The 18,544-nt window shown below is 36.3% G+C and overlaps 3 protein-coding genes across 7 annotated transcripts; 1 reads left to right on the top strand and 2 right to left on the bottom strand.

Annotated features, from left to right (window-relative positions):
• Positions 1-1,387: 1,387 nt before the first annotated feature.
• Positions 1,388-4,290, bottom strand: LOC113725749 (probable small nuclear ribonucleoprotein F). The gene is made up of 5 exons (XM_027249096.2): positions 4,150-4,290; positions 2,606-2,693; positions 2,430-2,467; positions 2,080-2,144; positions 1,388-1,678 (listed from the first exon to the last, which is right to left on the bottom strand). The coding sequence occupies exons 1-5, from the start codon at positions 4,153-4,155 to the stop codon at positions 1,609-1,611; spliced, it is 267 nt and encodes an 88-aa protein (XP_027104897.1). The 5' UTR covers positions 4,156-4,290; the 3' UTR covers positions 1,388-1,608.
• Positions 4,291-8,774: 4,484 nt separating this feature from the next.
• LOC113725748 (protein BTR1-like) lies at positions 8,775-14,965 on the bottom strand. 5 transcript variants are annotated; one of them, XM_027249095.2, is made up of 8 exons: positions 14,440-14,965; positions 13,057-13,295; positions 12,875-12,978; positions 11,667-11,860; positions 10,300-10,373; positions 9,508-9,603; positions 9,335-9,396; positions 8,775-9,256 (listed from the first exon to the last, which is right to left on the bottom strand). In XM_027249095.2, exons 1-8 carry the CDS (start codon positions 14,534-14,536, stop codon positions 9,169-9,171), a joined length of 954 nt encoding a protein of 317 aa, XP_027104896.1. In that variant the 5' UTR covers positions 14,537-14,965; the 3' UTR covers positions 8,775-9,168. The 5 variants fall into 5 exon arrangements, 4 of the variants coding, with proteins under 4 accessions (XP_027104896.1, XP_027104895.1, XP_027104894.1 ...); XM_027249094.2 differs by having other exon boundaries at positions 9,508-9,606; positions 14,440-14,963; XM_027249093.2 differs by having other exon boundaries at positions 10,300-10,376; positions 14,440-14,961.
• Positions 14,966-17,539: 2,574 nt separating this feature from the next.
• LOC113725747 (histone H2B) lies at positions 17,540-18,285 on the top strand. Its single transcript, XM_027249090.2, has one exon. The coding sequence runs from the start codon at positions 17,638-17,640 to the stop codon at positions 18,079-18,081; it is 444 nt and encodes a 147-aa protein (XP_027104891.1). The 5' UTR covers positions 17,540-17,637; the 3' UTR covers positions 18,082-18,285.
• The last annotated feature ends 259 nt before the right edge of the window (positions 18,286-18,544 follow it).

Below are 18,544 nucleotides of genomic sequence, written 5' to 3'. Positions count from 1 at the left end.
AATTGGAATTTATCTACCTAATATCCACTAAAAATTGTGTTTAAATGTATAATAATTTTTAAATAGATATAAATGGATAAGTCTAGTCAATTCACTACTCACAATTTAAATGAGTTTAATTCAGTATCCATTTAGATTCATTCCAAATTCATTGCATTTCTAAATCTATTTATTAGTGGGTGTATCAATATAATTGGGTTACGATAGACACCTCTAAGTAAAATTTAAGAAACAGGGAGAGGGCAATTCTTTATTAAAAAAGTAAAATGTTTTAGGTCGATAAAAGATAAAATGTTTTACCTTGGAGAAAAAGTAAAATGTTTTGGACACAATTGTGTATAATCATTTTGGGTTTCACGTAAAAATAAAATTGTACGGGTGAGATCTAGCTACCCATGTCTACTTCTTTTTTGTAGGAGGAACTTAATGTGTTACCTTTTTCAAAAAAAATAAAATTGCAAAAGTGTTTATATGAAAGGAATGTGAATTTATGCATTCAGATATATATATATTAATAAAGAGAACCTATTTTTGCAAAAGTATCTGTCAAAAAAATTTTTTTTTTTCAATTTGTGAGATCAAAACTGAACAGCATCAAAAGGGCCGCAAGCTTTTTTGTGTTTTTTGTTGTTTTTAGCTAGTATTTGGCTACATAATTTATTTATTTTTTTTTTTTTTGGTGGCAAAAATGTCATTCTCGGATTCTATCGACGCAAACGCCGTACCAATTACACACATGCAATGTATAAGGACATAAGCAACAGCTGGTCAGCTGCCACGGCCGACACAGTTAGGCCCGTCAGGTGAAATTTGAAGCCTTTCCTCAACCAAAATGTACCTACTACCGTCATGATAATGAGTTTTAATTCAATCAGATGTTCCGAGGGACGATTACGAGTTATAAGAACTCAAAAGAGGGTTAAATTAGGTGATAAGGGGAAAAAGAATCGTAAAATCCTCGATATAAGACTGTCAACTTAAAAAAAAAAAGAGGCAATCCCAGGCACAAATGACATAATTGCGAGTTCCAAGAACTCAAAAGCCCTCTGCAAAAGAACTCAACGCTGACGTAAATGAATAGGGAACAAAATACTGCCTGTTGTAAACTGGCGAAGCAAAGAATCATACCTTGATTAGTTTAGATTCATTTTAGTTTCGGTGGCCGCAGAAGACACTGCACAAACCTGATTAGCATAGCCAATGGAAGCCAATCCTGCTTCTAACTGAGCAGTTTACATTGAACTCCCAGGTCATACAGCTAATAAAAATGCACAAACCACCTGCTGTAATTTATGAACCATGATGCGATGGGACTCGGGTGAAAACCGATGATATTTCTGAATCAAGAGAAAGCTAATAGGATTTCAGATAAATATAACAAATCTACTGTCATCCTCAACCTTGATTTTGATTGCTGCATTTCAGGGCCAGTATTCGCTCAAGGAAAGTCAAGGTGCATTAAGACCTTGTTCAGAACAAAGCTATATGCATAATGGTACAACAAAATTCTAGAACTGACAAGAATACATTACATATTCCAACAGGAAGATAGGATGACGGGATAAAAAATCAAATGTTTCATCTGAAATCATTTTACTGCAGAAGCTCCTAATCACGATCAGCATCCTCTACTTCTTCATCTTCTGGAACTCCACGAATATAGAGAACATTATTACATCTACAGAGAAAAAAATATGTGCATCAGATGCTGAAAGTTATCCTACACAGTAATAAAAGCACAGTAACATGCATCAGAACATTGTTACACGGTATTTCATGATTTGAACTTTCTACCACGTACCACAATTTTTTTCCATCATTAAGACTGATCTCATCCAGAATCATGGAATAAAAGCAGTATCTAATTGGAAATGCAAAAAGGAACCCCAAAAACTATTAACTGAAAGCAACATTGGAACTACAGTTAAAATACATTCAACCATTTAGGAGCGGCCCAAAGTTATAAAGACTTAACACCTCCCATATACTGGCAAAGGTTCTCAGATGATTCAACAGCATACCAAATAGGAGTGTAAGGTTTTTAGATTAAACAGAAAATATATTAGCAGATAAAATTACCTGATCAGAATCTCTCCAAGATTTCCAGTAAACTGCCCCTCAATATATTCCTCAGCATTTGCTAGCTGAAAGTATAATGGTAAAAGCGAACAAGTGATTTCTTTTGTCACAATATGGAAACAAATTCACAGACTAAAGCTATTTATTCAAAGTACTACACCAACAAAAACACATGTAATATGAACTTCAGACCATGCTGACTAAAACACAATCTTAAACTACGTGAATTGACTAACAAAATGCTTCTTCTGGAATTTTCAATGTCAATAAATTTTCTAATAAAGAAAAGCAACATGTATCCAGTTACAGGAGCAAACTATTTCACACAAAATTACCCTCTAAATCACTACCTGCAAGTTCATGTATGAGTCCACAGAGACAAGAAAACCTGCAATCGATTCAAAATGAGAAGATTTAAATCTTTTGGAACATAAGTTTGGACACAATTAAATAAAAAAAGCTTGGACACAATAGCTCAGAACCAAAGAATACTCAAAGATTTATCAAATCTTGCAAGCCAAAATACCTTTGTACTCCATACCCCACTTGAGCTTTACCATAACAGGCTGTCCAGTAAGATTGTTCAGGAAAGGTTTAGGATTAACTGGTACAGTCTGCATCAAAACATGCCAGGAGAAGATTAAGCTTCCAATAAAACTATAGATGCATAAGAAGTAAATGCAGGTAACCAATAAGGCTGCTGTCGTAGTTGCCATTATACAATGAGTGTATAAGCATAATTTGACCATTAAATGAACTTCAGGCCATAAAAACTAAAAATACTCCAGCACTGACTCATGAATAAATTCAACATGGAAAAACATGAAACCACATTACAATGATATCCTTACGCTGCTTGAATGATTATGGAAAGAGCCTTTAGGTAAATCAACAAAGCAGTATCAGAAGCAATTTTAAGCACATACTTCCAAAAAACAAAGCAGACAGAATATCTCAGGTTGTACTGGATAAACTAGACAACTGTGTCAAAGTAATGACTACATCCTATTGCACATTTGAATAAGAGTTCATTTTGGGTGGGACAGGGAATTCTACAATTTAACGTGTGCTATTGTTTAGCAATACACCATTCCCCCTGAAAATTTTGGACAGTGTAATACCCCTAGGTCATAACTACCATGGCCTACCTTCCCAACTGGAAACAACACAAGTAGAGATACATTATTTCTTGACAACTGTTTGCTCATCAATGCATTATTTAAAAAAAAAGAAAAGAAAAAAGAACAACTCCACAAGCACAACTGTGTAGCGCACCAATCAAGTCTTTTAATTATTAAGGCAGACGAAGCCAAATCCCCATAACATAGAAAGTGTTACTATAAACAACTAAAACTCACCTCACTAAGTTGAGCTTGAAGGTCACAAGTAATGGTAGTATAACACCGGAAATTTACTCCTTTCCAATCTGAAAGCTATGACAAACTTTTCCTTTCCCCTCTAAAATTTCCCATCAAACCACATTATCTGGAAAAAAAAAATCTCATGATGCCTACCCCATATTAATTATGCTCTAGCTCCAACTGTCCAACAGCATCAATTAGCAAACTTTATTCCACATAACCCGGCTTCCCCTAATTCATTATAACCAGCATTACGTGCCCTATACAACCTTAAAATGGCTGGCTCAACGGCCCAGCCCCGCCCCGTATTACTGGTAATTATTTTATGCGATTTTTCCTTAACCATTATGACAATCCAAACTTTTAGCAGGGAAGACAGATTTGGAAGGAAAAACGGGAAGGGAAAGGGCATAGAGAAGGCGAGAGTCCTACCTCCGTCAAAAGACGAGGTACATAAACTCAGAACCCGAAGCTAATCAAATTCTCATTCTTAGCTCTCAATTTTTTTCCCTCTGTTCCTTTTTTCCCATAAAATTTTCGATTTGCTAAGCAGCTACAATACAGAACACAGAATTGTAATTAACTTCACCAATTAAACGGGCAAGACAAAGTGAAAACGACCAATCGAACAACTTCCAACAAATAAATTAGCCAAATCTAATCACAAATCTCTTAAACGAGACAAGGAAACGAAAATGGTGATACTTACAGCCATTATAGTTGACTGGAGAGCAGCGGAGCTTCTCTATCACCTGCAACGGCGGAGACGGGGAAGTTTTAGGGTTTTCGGGCTGAAAAAGAGCGAAAGCTGAAAGGGTTTTAGAATTTAAACTGCTGGTCGAAGGAGGTACGTTGAGGCGTAGAGCATCCAGATAACGACATTAGTTTCATTTTTGGTACTCCAAATTGGCCAAAAATCATCGTTTGGTCCCTCATACTGAAGAGATCTCAATTTGGTCCTCCGAAGCAGTAGTGCGTTTCATTTGGTCCCTGAAACTAAATAAAGTTTCATTTTAGTCCTATTAATTATAATGAAATCTCAATTTAATCCCTCAAACTAAAAAATTTTCAACTTAATCCTCCAAATTGGGAGGACCATTCCAACTTGTCCCCCAAACTTATTTTTGCTGGTTGAGAATTTATCTCTAAGATGTTTTTTTTTTATTTATATAAATTCCAACTTAGTGTGTTTGGATTGCTTTGAAAAATTGCTACGTTTTTTGTAGACACATTTTTCAATCACCTTTTTACCTCACATATATCGAATCGCTACAGTAATTTTTCTATAAAAAGTCCAGAAAAATGCAATCCAAACAAAGCAGTATGCCAACTTGTTTTTGCTTCCATTCACAAAAAAAATGAAGCGTCTTTTTGAAGAAGATTCCCATGGAACGAGCTACAATCTACTATCCTGCTAAGCTTATTAGGATTTTATTACTATTTTCATATTGATAGATAAATTCTAAAACTCTGTCAGTTGCATGTCTTGTTTCATTGTTTCTTAATCATGCCCATCAATTAAGTTAATACAGCAGTATCAGACTTGATCCAACTAGATTCTTTCTGCCATTCAACTAGATGCTTTTGGTTTTGCATGTATGCATGTGCCTATGTAGGTATCTGCATATCTGTCTATTATCATCGCTTAAACATCAGTCTTCTTATCTTTGCAGATAATTACTTCATAAAAAATTAATCCACCACATCTTGCTTCTCAACCGCAATCACCCCCCTACATAATCTCCTATATTCCTTTCCCATTAATGATTTGGTGACAATTCATGAAGTCAACTCATTAACTTAGTTGAGACATTTAACGTGGAATTATTCACATTCTCAAATGATTAGAAGATTGAAGGAAGTGGATATGAGCATTCGAGTCTTGTTTGTCTACTGAAAGGACCAATGAGGTCGAAGCAAATTCTTAGATGATGACAAGAAAAGAATGTGGGTATTTCATAACATACACTAGAAAGCTGCCGCAGCAATGATTAAGTGCAAAGTGCAAGCTAGCTGCTTTGCAGTTTGCATATGCCCACCAAAGCACGGTAGAAGGTAAGATTACAGATGTCATTTGATTGAAGAAATACGATAACGTACGAACGAAGCTGGGAGACAAAATCCCCCCACCACTGACGAGGGATAATAGATATATTGATAATTGACAGCGGAATATGGGTTGGTGACCATAGTGGATTGTATTTGGTGTCATCGGTTTATAGGATTTCCAGATGAAAACTACGTGTTCAAGAGTGAAGAATGAAGAGGGCGTGCAAGGCTGGAGACTATACCATACGCGGAAATGTTAATTATGTGTCTTCTACTAGTAATCAAGTCAAATCCACTCTTTTCTGTCGAGAAATGGAGAATGAGATGGGAAGCCAAATGTTAAAACCGAAGCCAAGAAAATTAGTATACAGGTCTATAATCCGTTGGCTTTACGCATCAAATTAATGGCATAGATAATCTAATTAAACCATAATCCGTTGCTGCAACAGCACACTTACTCAGACTAATTCGCTGATTAACCTAGTCAACGAACTAATTGATGAGGTAATCTTTTATCAAAACTCGTAGAGTGGATTTTACACACACACACACACACATATACACACACTAGTATGTTCTTTTAAATTCATAAATCATAAAGAGGTCGCTTATGCACTAGTTGTAACGTTATACTCGTGGGCGTTAATTCATACCAAATTGTTGGCTTTACACAATTACTTTGCTAAATGTATAAAAACAGATTGCACGACTAATCATCAATCGATTAAAGACACTTTCCATCGGTTAAATCCGACGATTATTTTGTTATCCATCGTCCAAACCCATACGGAGGTGAATTCTTACGAGTCGGGTTTTGTTTGCTTAATATGCTTTCACTTGAAGTTCTGAAGTTCGCATCAGAGTATGTGATTTACGCAAACTGGAAGGCTGGGAAAAGATTGCTCTAGATGTCCGTTCCACGGCGGTGCCCTCACATATTATCCGGCGACAAACATATGCTCAAACACAACCCAAGACGCAATCGAATTTTCTGATGGATTTCCCCGACAAACTTCATCCAACGAATTGGTTATTCTTAAATGTGAACCTGAAACCAAAACAAAAAAATTTGACAGAGTTAGAAAAAATGTGAACATTGAGACAAAGTTGAGATCAGATAATGCATCCCACGGATCCCCTTATCTAAGTTCGTTAGGAGCCTCAAGTCAAAAGTGGGAGCCAACTTTGTGGAGAATCTGCATGAAAGGCTAGAGGATCAGAGGACAGGCAACCATATCACCACGCCACCAACGCCACTATCACTGTACCACAATAGACCGTTCCATTTTGCAATCATAAATAGTAGTATTGAGAAGCTACTAGAAAGCCATGCAAACTTAAGAATGTTGGCTTCGAAATGCCTATATAAAGGACCCCTTACCTTAACCTCATTGGCAAGCATTCCAAACCTCGTTATGTTTTCAGTTCTTAGACGTTCTTGATTAAGCACAGAAAGACACATATAAACCAATCCTTATACTACTTGTTTTGCATATTGGGAGTTAATTTGAAAATGGCCCATCCCAAGTTGATAGCTTATGCATTGTTGGTTTTGCTTCTTGTGGATCTTGCTTTTGCTGCTAGACTTGGGAAGGTTGCCATTGGCGCAGGAGGAGGAGGACGTGGTGGGAAGGGGCGCGGTTCAGGTTCTGGTTATGGTTCGGGGAGTGGCTCTGGACAGGGTAATTATGACGAGGGACATGTAACCGGGGGAGGGGGAGGTGGAGGTGGAGGTGGAAGTGGTGGTGGTGGTGGTGGTGGAGGCTCAGAGTTTGGTAATGGTTCAGGATACGGATATGGATCTGGTTACGGCTCAGGCTATGGCTCAGGAACAGGAAAGGGAGGAGGTGGTGGAGGAGGTGGTGGCAGAGGTGGAGGAGGAGGCGGAGGTAGTGGAGGAAGTGGTTCAGGCTACGGAAGCGGCAGTGGTTCAGGATATGGAAGTGGTGGTGGGAGAGGAGGAGGCGGAGGAGGTGGTGGTGGTGGTGGAGGCGGTGGAGGTGGAGGTGGAGGTCATGGTGGTGGTTCTGGATATGGCTCAGGTTATGGGTCTGGTTATGGATCAGGATATGGTGGCGGTGACGGAAGCGAGGAGCCATGAACTACTGCAAATGCATAGGACCATCTCCTTCATACTACCATTCCATCATCAACATCTGTAATTGCAAAAATAAGTTGCATGCTTGTCTTATTTGCATGTAGGTATTCTAAAATACTTGTGATATCATTCTGTACTACTATTACTCTATCATTTGAATAACTTTTTGGCATTTCATTTTGAAAGCCTCCCATTCATTTTGGCGAAAAAAAAAATAGCGAGTTATTTGCAAGTAGCAATACGACCATTAGTGAAGTAACACCGCTATATAACCATGAAAAGCATCACCTTTCACCGAAGCCAGAAAATTCAAACGGAACAAAATAATCTTGAAAGAAGCAAGATCCATCGAAACAGTTGATGATATTGAGAATTGGACGCCAAAACAAATTTTCAAAATGAAAGTTTATTATCATTTCTTAAGACGGATCTCAGCAAGGTATTTGGTCCCCAGAAAACAATGTAATGAATCGAAAATCTAATAGCTAATAAGTGGCATCTAGTGAATTTCACCTGCTGCATGTGTGAGTGTTCAAAACTTGTCTGAGAGTGCACAAACTTTTTATCTTTGGCAGAAAAAAAAAAATTAGGGGCCGTGATGGGGACTGTGGAAATAACAAAATGCGGAAAATTCAAGAAACTGTACCAAACTTTTTTATAGCACTTAAATATAAGCACACCAAAATATAAAATGCGACGTAGGCAATCAGCGTAGTAAGCATCTTCTGGCAAGTGCTAATTTAAAAAGGTAAATGTTTTTCTCTCATCCAATTTAAAGTATCTTCAAATTCCTTCCTTCCACAACCATCCCAGTCCCCCACCCCAAAAGAAAAGATAGACAAATATGAGAGTTCCAATATTAATTTAGCCACTAGTAATGTAATGAAGAAATAATTTAGCCAAATCCCAAAAAACTCTCGACATAGAACGTTGACTGAACTTAACTCAATCCTTCTAAAATCTAAACACAACAAATATTAATTTAGCACTAGTAATGCAATGAAAAAATGATCAAACAGACAATAATCAATCGACCCCAGATCAGTCTTGAAACTAATCTGGCAATGGGCATCAGCAACTCCAGCATTGAGAATTCCCCAAAAAAGTTCGGGCTAATTTAGCAGCTCAAGCCTTCCAGATGCTATTGGAAATTGAAACCTCAAAAAGTACAAATACCAACAAATGCATGACAGATAATGTCGAAACACCATACCAACAGAAGGGAGCCTCAAAATTTTTAATCTCAAGCCTAGTATCCGAAGAATACACCTCAGACATGATAGCTCTAACTTAATGAATTACATTTATATGTTATCCGTAAAATGTAAGTATTATATTTTGTCTAAGGAGTCAGTTATAATGTCCTACTCTGAATATTTTTCATTTAAGAATAATTCTCCACGCTGTTCATTAGGAAAGTGCTCTCTTCCAAAGAAACCTTGATAAATCTTCTGCAATCACCAGAGTTTTAACGGACTAACCACAGTAAGGAATGTCCATAACTAACAAAAGTTATGGAATGTGCATAGACAAGGTAGGACCACTCAGAACTCCAACGAGAACACATGAAAACCTGCTTCATCACCTCTCAGAGACTGGTGATACCTTTCGAGATATCATAGCCTCAGCCGCACGGATAGCTCTTTGGGTTCCCGTGATAGTAACTTTCCTGCAGAAAGGACAAAAGCTTTAAAACTTCCCAAGTAGCAGAACTGACCCAACATCAACAAAAGTGAACCATTCATACCTATCAGATGTCCCAGACATGAAATCACCCCTTTCAGAAATTTTAATTCTTGCCCCGCTAAGCTGCAAAGTTAGGAGTCCATTTAGTAAGCTGCCTCACAATTGTCAAATCAGGAGAAACTTTCTGCATAATCAGCAAGACAAAAGACAAAAGAAAGAATGAGGAATTTCTACCTGACTAATTTCAAAAATATTCCTTCCACCCCTGCCAACAACTAACCCTATATGCTCATCTGCAACACCAATTGTTACAGAATTACTCCTCTCCTCCTGCTGATTATAGAATGACATATGGTCAGCCAAACTAAGAAAAACAAGAAACTGTGTAGCTATAAACAAAAAGTAAGTTTAGAAAAAGAAGCAGATCGCCGTCATGCTTTGCATCAAAGAACATGAGCTCCTCTAGAGTAGAAGCTGTATCCTTGCCAGCAAAGGGAGGGTGTCAAAGGGGCCGCCACTCAAAAGGTTAAGAACCACACTTGTCCCGTGTACAATTACACATATCTAAATTAATTCTCAACAACTGTTACATGTTGTTGCCTGACATTCTTAGTTTTATCTTATTATCAATCTTCCTGAGCTAATGGTCATGCTAGGTATGTTCAGGCACTGCCATTGCTTATTAAAAAAATGAATCTTTATGTTTTTCGCAAACTTGGATTGTAAATAAAATGAACCTAGAAAAAAACACAAAGTACACAGTTAAAAGAATATGGTAATGGAAAGAAACAAGTACATTGATAAAGTAAGCCATATAGAAAAATCTACAGTTCTGTAACTTATTAAGTTCAAAGTCGGGAAGCGACTAACGAAAAGAATATACACAAAAGCATCTGCACAGTGGGGTTCTGAGAAATCATGACTTTAATCTGACAGAGAAAGTGTGGAGCATAAGGTAGTTTTTTTAACAAAAAAAGGCACCAAGATGCAAGAGATGGACAACAGAATATAACTCAAGAGGCCAACCTTATTCTGAGACCTGGCATTCTGAAATTTCCCTCCAACTCCATTTGATGCATAGTTCATTCCATTGTAGCCTACTACTGAAACCATCCAAAAAACCAAAGGAATAGGTTGACTACACCTTCAAATTGATATCGTCAAAGTCAAGAATCTAGTATCTAATGAACGTAGCATCAGATGTCAATTATTCCAAATACATCAGATCGTATAAAAGAACAAAGTACACTGCAAAGGCCATTAACTTCCTAGAAATAAAATTAAGAGGATATCTTTAAAATCCCTGACAGTTAATTTCGTGAACATATAACAACCTCAACCACCTAAAGCAGTGCACGAACAGAGACAGGAAAAAAGACCTCATCGCCCTTGACTTCAAAAAAATTGCTAAATTGCCGTCCATGACGATGTTCTAATGTATCCAGCATGTAGAAACCACAATGTAAGCCAAAAAAGGCATATGCAAGTACATTAAAAGAAACAACCTTTTAAAATTTCCAGAAGGTAACAGGTAGAAGGAGAACTCACAGAACTTAAAGAACAGCTGATGTGTTGGCTTCAAAAAGGAAACAAATTAAAGAAACACAAACTTGGCATTTCCTTGTAAAACTTCAGTTTGAATCAAGCATCTATTCCCAAAAAAAGTATATTTTGAGCAAAGAAAGAAACTAAGTCCGCTTAATACAAGTTACTTTGATCCTGAAGCCTTCCTACCAGTACAATGATCTGAAGCATGAGCCAAGCTGTTGGTGATGCCTATAATCAATAAGCAAGGAACCTGATATAGATTGGCTTGCACCAAAACTGTTTTTAGTTAGGTGATTGCAATAACCTACGAGTAAAAAATACCCTTTTCCAAAATTTTTTACTTCATCCAACCATAGAGCTGTTTCCAGACAATACAGACTTCAAATGAGCAGTCTAAGCTAATTTAGAGACCATTTGGAAGTATGGTGTTTCTTGCTAGAAGCGCTCTTCTTTTCCAAAGGTTCTTCTACAGGTATTCAGCTGAAAATCATAGTTACTCTTTGGATAAATTATTTGCTTCCGGAGAAGCTCCTTGTTGGAGCTTTCAAAAACCACTAAAAAGCCACACACTCCCAAACAAGCACTTATAGGATGTTTTTTATTCTAGGATTTCATTCTCTTTAGAGACTTCAAACAACCCCAAAAGTTCTTTGTAACAAAACAAGTGAATCACTTACAATTCCTTTAAATCCACAGGAAACCATTTTGGAAAAACTTTGCAAAAAAGAAATAATTTTCAAAAATAAATGACTGAGAAGAAAAAAACATGCAATGAGAATGAGCAACTACTAGTAGATCTACTTAAATCTTAGACAAAGATTGTCTTCTCAGCAGACTATCAGTACCTGGATACGGAAATGGTGCACTGACAGATTGTACATAATGGAGGTCTTCTGCCAACTTCAACAGAATCAACTCAATCGCCCGCATCTGTTCCCTTAGAGTGCCATTTACTGTTACTAGCCTATCATATAGGCCAGGGTAACTATTATCTAGAGGGGATATTTTGATGCCGGCATGAGAATCTTCAATAAGTGACCTAAAAACAAATCAAGCCAGAATGTTTTAAGAAATGTGATACTAAAATCATCTAATGAGTATTAGCAATGGTGCCATAAAAGTGGTACAATCTTTGCCTCAAAACACACTTGTCTCTGTGCACAAAAAGAGTTGCATGAAATACTTCTTCTACAATTTATGAGCTCCTCCTTAATTTTTTCAACTGCTTTTTCACTTAGATTTGGGTAATGCTACAAAGCCAAGACCCTATAGTGATTGCAAATATCTATCCCTAGACTATTAGTATCTATACCGATGTCCATATCTACAGAAAATTCACATTCACACAGGAAAATAGAATAGAATAGCAGCGAGATTTTGATATTATTTTTTAAAACCCAGTCATATTTTATTCATAAATTCTATCAAATAAAAAGGGAAGTTTGAACCTAGATGCAAACTCCAAACCCCACCCCCCCCCCCGGCGGGGGTGTTTCTTCCCTGAAGCACCAAATTCATAATTCAAATAGTAAATGAATCAAAACCATGCAAATTGTTTTATCCTATGCCAATAATGTATTATCGCATGCATGTGTTAGATGGACAGTCCATCTTGGAGATGCCAAGTCTCTAAGATTATTGATAACCAAAAGCTACATTAATTTGCAGCAATATTTCCAGAACTCCAGTCACTGCTGAATTGAGTGAACTGCTAAATACTATCCTTTTAGAGCCCCAGTTGTCTGATTAGCTAATGAAAATTATAGACCAGATGAGATAAAACTATGAATGTCAATGTTATCAGAGAAATTTAAACTACCAATGCACTGTGATAACAAACTACTGAATAATATGACATGGAGCACTTGCTCCATCGGGAACATCTCTATCATTTTTTAAGTCAAGATACAAGTCAATCACCAATTTCTCACTTACATTACACAATTTCTGACATAACAATGCTCTTAATAAATGTGACCACGAGAAACTTCCCAATGAAAATGCTTCAAACACAGAGAATAGCAACAACAACGAAATGAGGAGTATTCCATACTTTATAATAGAGCCTCCCTTTCCAATTATTCCACCACAACAGCCATTTGGAACAACCAGCCTAACTTTAAATCGGGGATCTTCTCCGCCTTCTTCAACATAAAACTGCATAAGAAAAGATATTTATGTTTCACATTCAACCTCAAACAATTTCTGAAACAAATATTAAGTAACTCAGATCACCTCATCCAGCAATTTAGACAGGATAAGATCGACTGCCTTGAGAACATCATCAATTAATCCAGATACCATAACAATCCTATCGGATGTCCCAGGAAAAAATTCAAAATTGCGTGATAGTTGAATTCGTGCTCCAGACTGCGTCTGGAAATCATTTATGGTTGAGCCACCTTTCCCTATGACAGACCCAGCTTCAGCATTTGACAGAAGAAACTTAATGTGAGTTGTCTTCTCTTCATGATCTGAACAGAAAGTGAAAGAAGTTAGGTACTGATGCAACTAGCAAAGACAACAAAATATAACCGACCAGAACTTAATAGGGAATTTATATCATCTAGATTCTACAATCCTCATTACTCATGAATTTATGTTTCTTACCATGCTTTGATCTTCATATAAACCTCATTTACTAATCATTTTATAAATCATGATAATGTCCCTTAAGATAACTTCATTAAGGCCCCATCATCTAATACCTATAACTAAAATTACCTCATTTTGAGTTTAGTATGACACGTGGACGACAATACTTCTATTACATCATTTGCATTCATTATTCATTACTGTGTTTCTTTAAAATATGAAATTACAATTCCAAATTCTGTCCTCTCTCTTCTCATGATTAATATTTAATTCTCTATTCATGTTATACAACTCCATGTTTGCTGATTAGTGATTAATAACAATATACAAAATAAATAGTGCATTAACAAACCAAACAGCTAAGAATACTGAAATTGATCTCACTTAGGACAGAATTAAGCCTACACAAAATATTGAGCAAAGCACTTTTCACTCTTTCAGCAGTCATAATTCTAATTCTTTTCTCAAAAGGATTACATGCATACAAACATCGTTATTGCCAGAGTGGTCGTAGCATTTGCATTGACATAAACACATTTTAACGGAGATAGCAATATTTCTTACTAAATCATCTTCTACACACAAAAGTGTCGTATTCAATGAAAACTAAAGCATGAACCGAAACACAATGATCCCAAACGTTAAACCTCTGGCCTTCCTCTATACAGGACAATTCTAATTGTGTATGTATTTCTTTTAGTACCATAGACTGATTAAGTGGCCAAAAAATAACAAAATTAAAAGAACACAAAATGCCATTTCGCCACATTCCGACTGCTCCTAGGGTTTGAACTTTCAATAACACGCAACAACCACCATAATGAAAAAAAAGACAAAAAAAAAAACAGAAAAATAAGTAAACCTCAGGTGTCTCTTACGTCACATTTACAGATGTCATAGGCAATTGTAACGCCAAATTACAACAAACTGTGAAAATGCGAATTACAGATCATCAAAAAATTTCAAATGCAAGTCAAAATTCAACAACAAATCTACAGATCTTTCAGAGGAAACTGATAAAACCTGTAGGAGAAGGAGGAGATTTGCGAGGCGAAGGAGACTGATTCTGCGAACCGTCAGCAGACGCAGCAAATCCAGAATCCGCTCCTTCCATTGACATACTTCAATACCTGTTTATTTCAATAACGAACTGGAAATTACGTAAATGTGATCTATATAATTTAAAAATTTTAGACAATAGAGATAAGAGGAAGAGTCAGAGCATTAGCAGCGTAGAGTCTGCAAAGAGGAATAAGCAGCAGAATGGAGAAGAAGCAAAATTTGGAAATGTCAAAAAGGAATGCGGGCGAATGTATAAATAGAAGCGTATCGAAGACAGAGCAGAAGGCAGAAGGCGGGTGGGGATTGGGCGGTGGGGGGTGGTTTACTTAGGTGTTGAAATAGCCGCGTCACCTGGGTGGGAATTATAAGGGAAAAGAGCCAGGAGAGGAGGGGAAGTATCATGTGACTGTGCAAGGTTATTGAAAATTTTTGCTGAGCTGTGGGCAGGGTTTGGCAGCTGGTCTATGCCTATTAGGAATTTAGCTATTGGGATCACCGAATTAGTGCTAGTACAGGTTTTAATAGGGCTAATCTTTGCTCTTTTATCTTTCCTTCTTGATCGTTTCTTTTTCTACAAGGAACGGAGGTTTATTTATTTTTGGCTTGTTTGTGTGAGCTGTGTCTGAACCGGAGATGAGTTAGTTAGGACTACGGGATATAAGAAAAAAGTTAACTTTTGGGGTTATGTACCATATAAGAAATTAGTTGTGATATTATTGTACTTAACGACGAAAGGTTATGTGTGATCAACCTATCGTTAAAAGAATGGTTATGGTAAGACTTTAAGAGTTGAGCTATTCCAAGTCAATGCTAGAATGGATTGTCAAATGTTATTTATTTATATCTTGTAGTCGTAGATATTACTGATTGCCACTTGCATTAAATATTCACCGTTGCATTTGCAGTTTTGGCCTAGTGTAAATTGTTACCTGACCTCATGCCATACAAGTGGAAAAGGTCTACGAGTGTGAACAAATTCCCTAGAGTTTAAACTTGTTTAATTATTTTAACGAATTTGAATTTTTGTTTAAATTTAACTTGTTTATTTGCTGAACCGAATTTGAATAAACTTTTTATCGAGTTTGAATATTATCGAACATAAAACGCTGTTCAAACTTAACTTGACTAGTTAGCAAACCAAGTTTGAATAATCTCTTATCATACTGAATTCGGTTCAAGTATTGAGTAATTTGATTCGTCTTTCAACTCTAAAGATGTTTCATAAGATCACAATCAGTAAAGCACTAAAAAGAAATATATGTTTTGTCCAATAATGGGAGCAAATCCTTATATTAGGGTTACAACAAACGAATCAAATCGAGTCGAACTTTAATTTTATCATGCTGAGTTTCAATTCAATTTTATCAAGTACAAACTTGAGTTCGAATTCGACGGGATTTCAATGAAAAATTCAATTTTGAACTCAACCTCAAATTCGAGCATAACCGAACTTGAGGTCGAGGTCGAGCCTATTAAAAAATTAAAATAATAATTATTTTATTTTTAAAAATAAATAAAATAGTCATTTTTTGTTAATAATTTATAAAAATTTAGGGATATATGCATATACTAGGTTTCTCGACTTATCAAGCCAACACGATTGTTATATATTTTTAATAAATTTTTTATTAGTAGAGAGATTAAATTTTAATCCCTTATTGTATTTTATTTATTAAAGTAAATATAGGTTTTATCCAATTTTAAAATATAATATATTTTTTATTTTTATTTTTATTTTTATTTGACTAAGCTCAAACTTGAGGTCAAATAGGGTTGAACAGCAATTTGAACTCGGGATTGAGTTTTTTACTTAGAGGTCAATTGAATTCAAGCTTGAGTATAAGATTACTAAAGTTGAGTTCTACTCGATTAAGCCACAACCCAATTTAACTCGGCTCATTTTGCAAATTGTGCAAGCTAGATTTAGTGTCTTAAACTCAATCTATCAAATTATGCATTGATCGCATATAATTTTTCCCTATTAATGAACAGGGATAATTTGAACCTTCCATGAGGTTTTTGACTATTTCACTAACTTTCCTCCAAATTTCAAAAATTACACTAACCTTTTTTGAGATTAATTATAGTGTAATATTTAAATATAATCAATGATTAAAAAGTGATATTAAATTTAATGTATTTAGGTTTTAATATATTCAGATGCATTTGATAGCAAACAATTAAATATTTGAATTAATTAAGTGCCACTGAATTTCCTAAACAAAACTTACTCTAAAAAATAAGTGGCAAGCTATTTATTTATTATTAAATGTGATATACATTCAAATATATTTGATTTAATACTTAATAATTCAATAATTTAATAAGTTCAAACCTCATATTTCAGTTTTCAGATATCAATTTTATCAAATGCATCCTTAGTCATTCAATCACACAAAAAAAAAGGCGCGTGATATACATAAACTCATACTATTCTTGTACTAAAATATCAACTACGATCTCTATCTTTTTTATTACTACCACTATTATATTGGCAAAGAAAATGAATTAGGATAAATTTGGTTATTTAGGTTGAATATAAACAACATTGGATGCATGTCCTACTGATAAAAAGAAAATGAAGACTCCTCAAATTTAAATTTCAAAATTAAATTAGGTGAAAAATGAGAAACTTTGAGATCATCAAAATTTTACCAATGAAGTACTTTTACAAGTATAATCTAAAATTACCAAAATCGTCCACAATTTACAGTGTGGAACCGCGGATTAATTTTATTGGCGTCCAAATGAGAGCTTAATACCGTTGATTATCAATTTCCAGCTTCGCTTTTTCTTATTGTTTATCCAGAAAAGCTCGTCTGGAAAATCTCGCAGATCCAAAAGAAGTTTGGGCACCAAACCAATCCTTGCGGAAAGAAGCGTGCGAAATTCAATTTTCAAATCTCCGGCCAAAACGTCCAAAATTCCAAATCCAAGTCCCAAAACAATCCACACCGTTCTGTACTCATCAAAATCGACGGTTCAAATCCATGATCCGTGTCATTTCATTTCCACCAATCAGGGCTCACCCAGATTCTCTTATATAAACAAACCGCCTTCTTCACGGAACCACATGTCTCCCCTCTCCAGTCTTTAAATCAAAGCCCTTTTTTCATCCTTCCCGTCAAAGTCTCTGTAATTTCAGCTTCAAAAGCAGCGATGGCACCAAAGGCGGAGAAGAAGCCGGCTGAGAAGAAGCCCGCGGCCGAGAAAGCCCCAGCAGCCGAGAAGGCTCCGGCAGAGAAGAAGCCAAAGGCCGGGAAGAAACTCCCGAAGGAAGGCGGAGCCGCTGCTGGCGACAAAAAGAAGAAGAGAGTCAAGAAGAGCAGCGAGACCTACAAGATCTACATCTTCAAGGTGCTAAAACAAGTCCATCCCGACATCGGGATCTCCAGCAAGGCCATGGGTATCATGAACAGCTTCATCAATGATATTTTCGAGAAATTGGCTCAGGAGGCTTCCAGGCTCGCCAGGTACAACAAGAAGCCGACGATTACGTCGAGGGAGATTCAGACTGCTGTGAGACTTGTACTTCCCGGTGAATTGGCCAAGCACGCCGTCTCCGAAGGCACCAAGGCTGTTACCAAATTCACTAGCTCTTGATTAAATTGAAGAGAAAACGGTTGATTTCTAGGGTTTTCTTATCTTATTTTGGGCTTTTTTTTGGCTTTTTCTGTTTCTAGAATCCTATGTTTAGAGTTGAAATTATGTCCGTAGTAGTTGTTAGTGTAAAAATGGTTGATGAAGTCATTCGTATGTAATGAATCTCTCGTTCTTAATCGATCAAATCTAAGTTTCCAGACATAATCTGTGACTAATTTCCATATTGATTGTTCTAGTATTGGCTCGACGACGTTTATGGCGCTAATCTATCCTGAATTATCCGGATTAATTAATAAACTTACTGACTAATTGCAATCGAAATCGAGTCGATAAAACTGAAGAATGCGTGAGGAATGAGCTAATTACTACGGCATATTCATATGTCTAACTCGATTGTGTGACGTCAGCTGTTGTTGCTTATCTGGGACTTGCGTCATCTTTAGTAGGCGTAAATTAGCCGAAA

Source organism: Coffea arabica, chromosome 2c (assembly GCF_036785885.1).
Source record: "Coffea arabica cultivar ET-39 chromosome 2c, Coffea Arabica ET-39 HiFi, whole genome shotgun sequence".
In the NCBI taxonomy this organism is placed as follows: Eukaryota; Viridiplantae; Streptophyta; class Magnoliopsida; order Gentianales; family Rubiaceae; genus Coffea; species Coffea arabica.
This window is presented reverse-complemented; position numbering and strand designations above follow the sequence as displayed.

Excerpts from the sequence above, each read along its gene's own strand:
- LOC113725748 (XM_027249092.2), bottom strand. The coding sequence starts at position 14,536 with ATGTCAATGGAAGGAGCGGATTCTGGATTTGCTGCGTCTGCTGACGGT. Across the intron at positions 11,861-12,874 it reads AAGGGAGGCTCTATTATAAA|GTCACTTATTGAAGATTCTC; the intron begins GTATGGAATACT and ends ATTTGTTTTTAG. Across the intron at positions 9,257-9,334 it reads ATGTCTGGGACATCTGATAG|GAAAGTTACTATCACGGGAA; the intron begins GTATGAATGGTT and ends TCCTTTCTGCAG.
- LOC113725749 (XM_027249096.2), bottom strand. Across the intron at positions 2,468-2,605 it reads GTGGGGTATGGAGTACAAAG|GTTTTCTTGTCTCTGTGGAC; the intron begins GTATTTTGGCTT and ends AATCGATTGCAG. Across the intron at positions 1,679-2,079 it reads CTTGGAGAGATTCTGATCAG|ATGTAATAATGTTCTCTATA; the intron begins GTAATTTTATCT and ends TTTTCTCTGTAG.
- LOC113725747 (XM_027249090.2), top strand. The coding sequence starts at position 17,638 with ATGGCACCAAAGGCGGAGAAGAAGCCGGCTGAGAAGAAGCCCGCGGCC.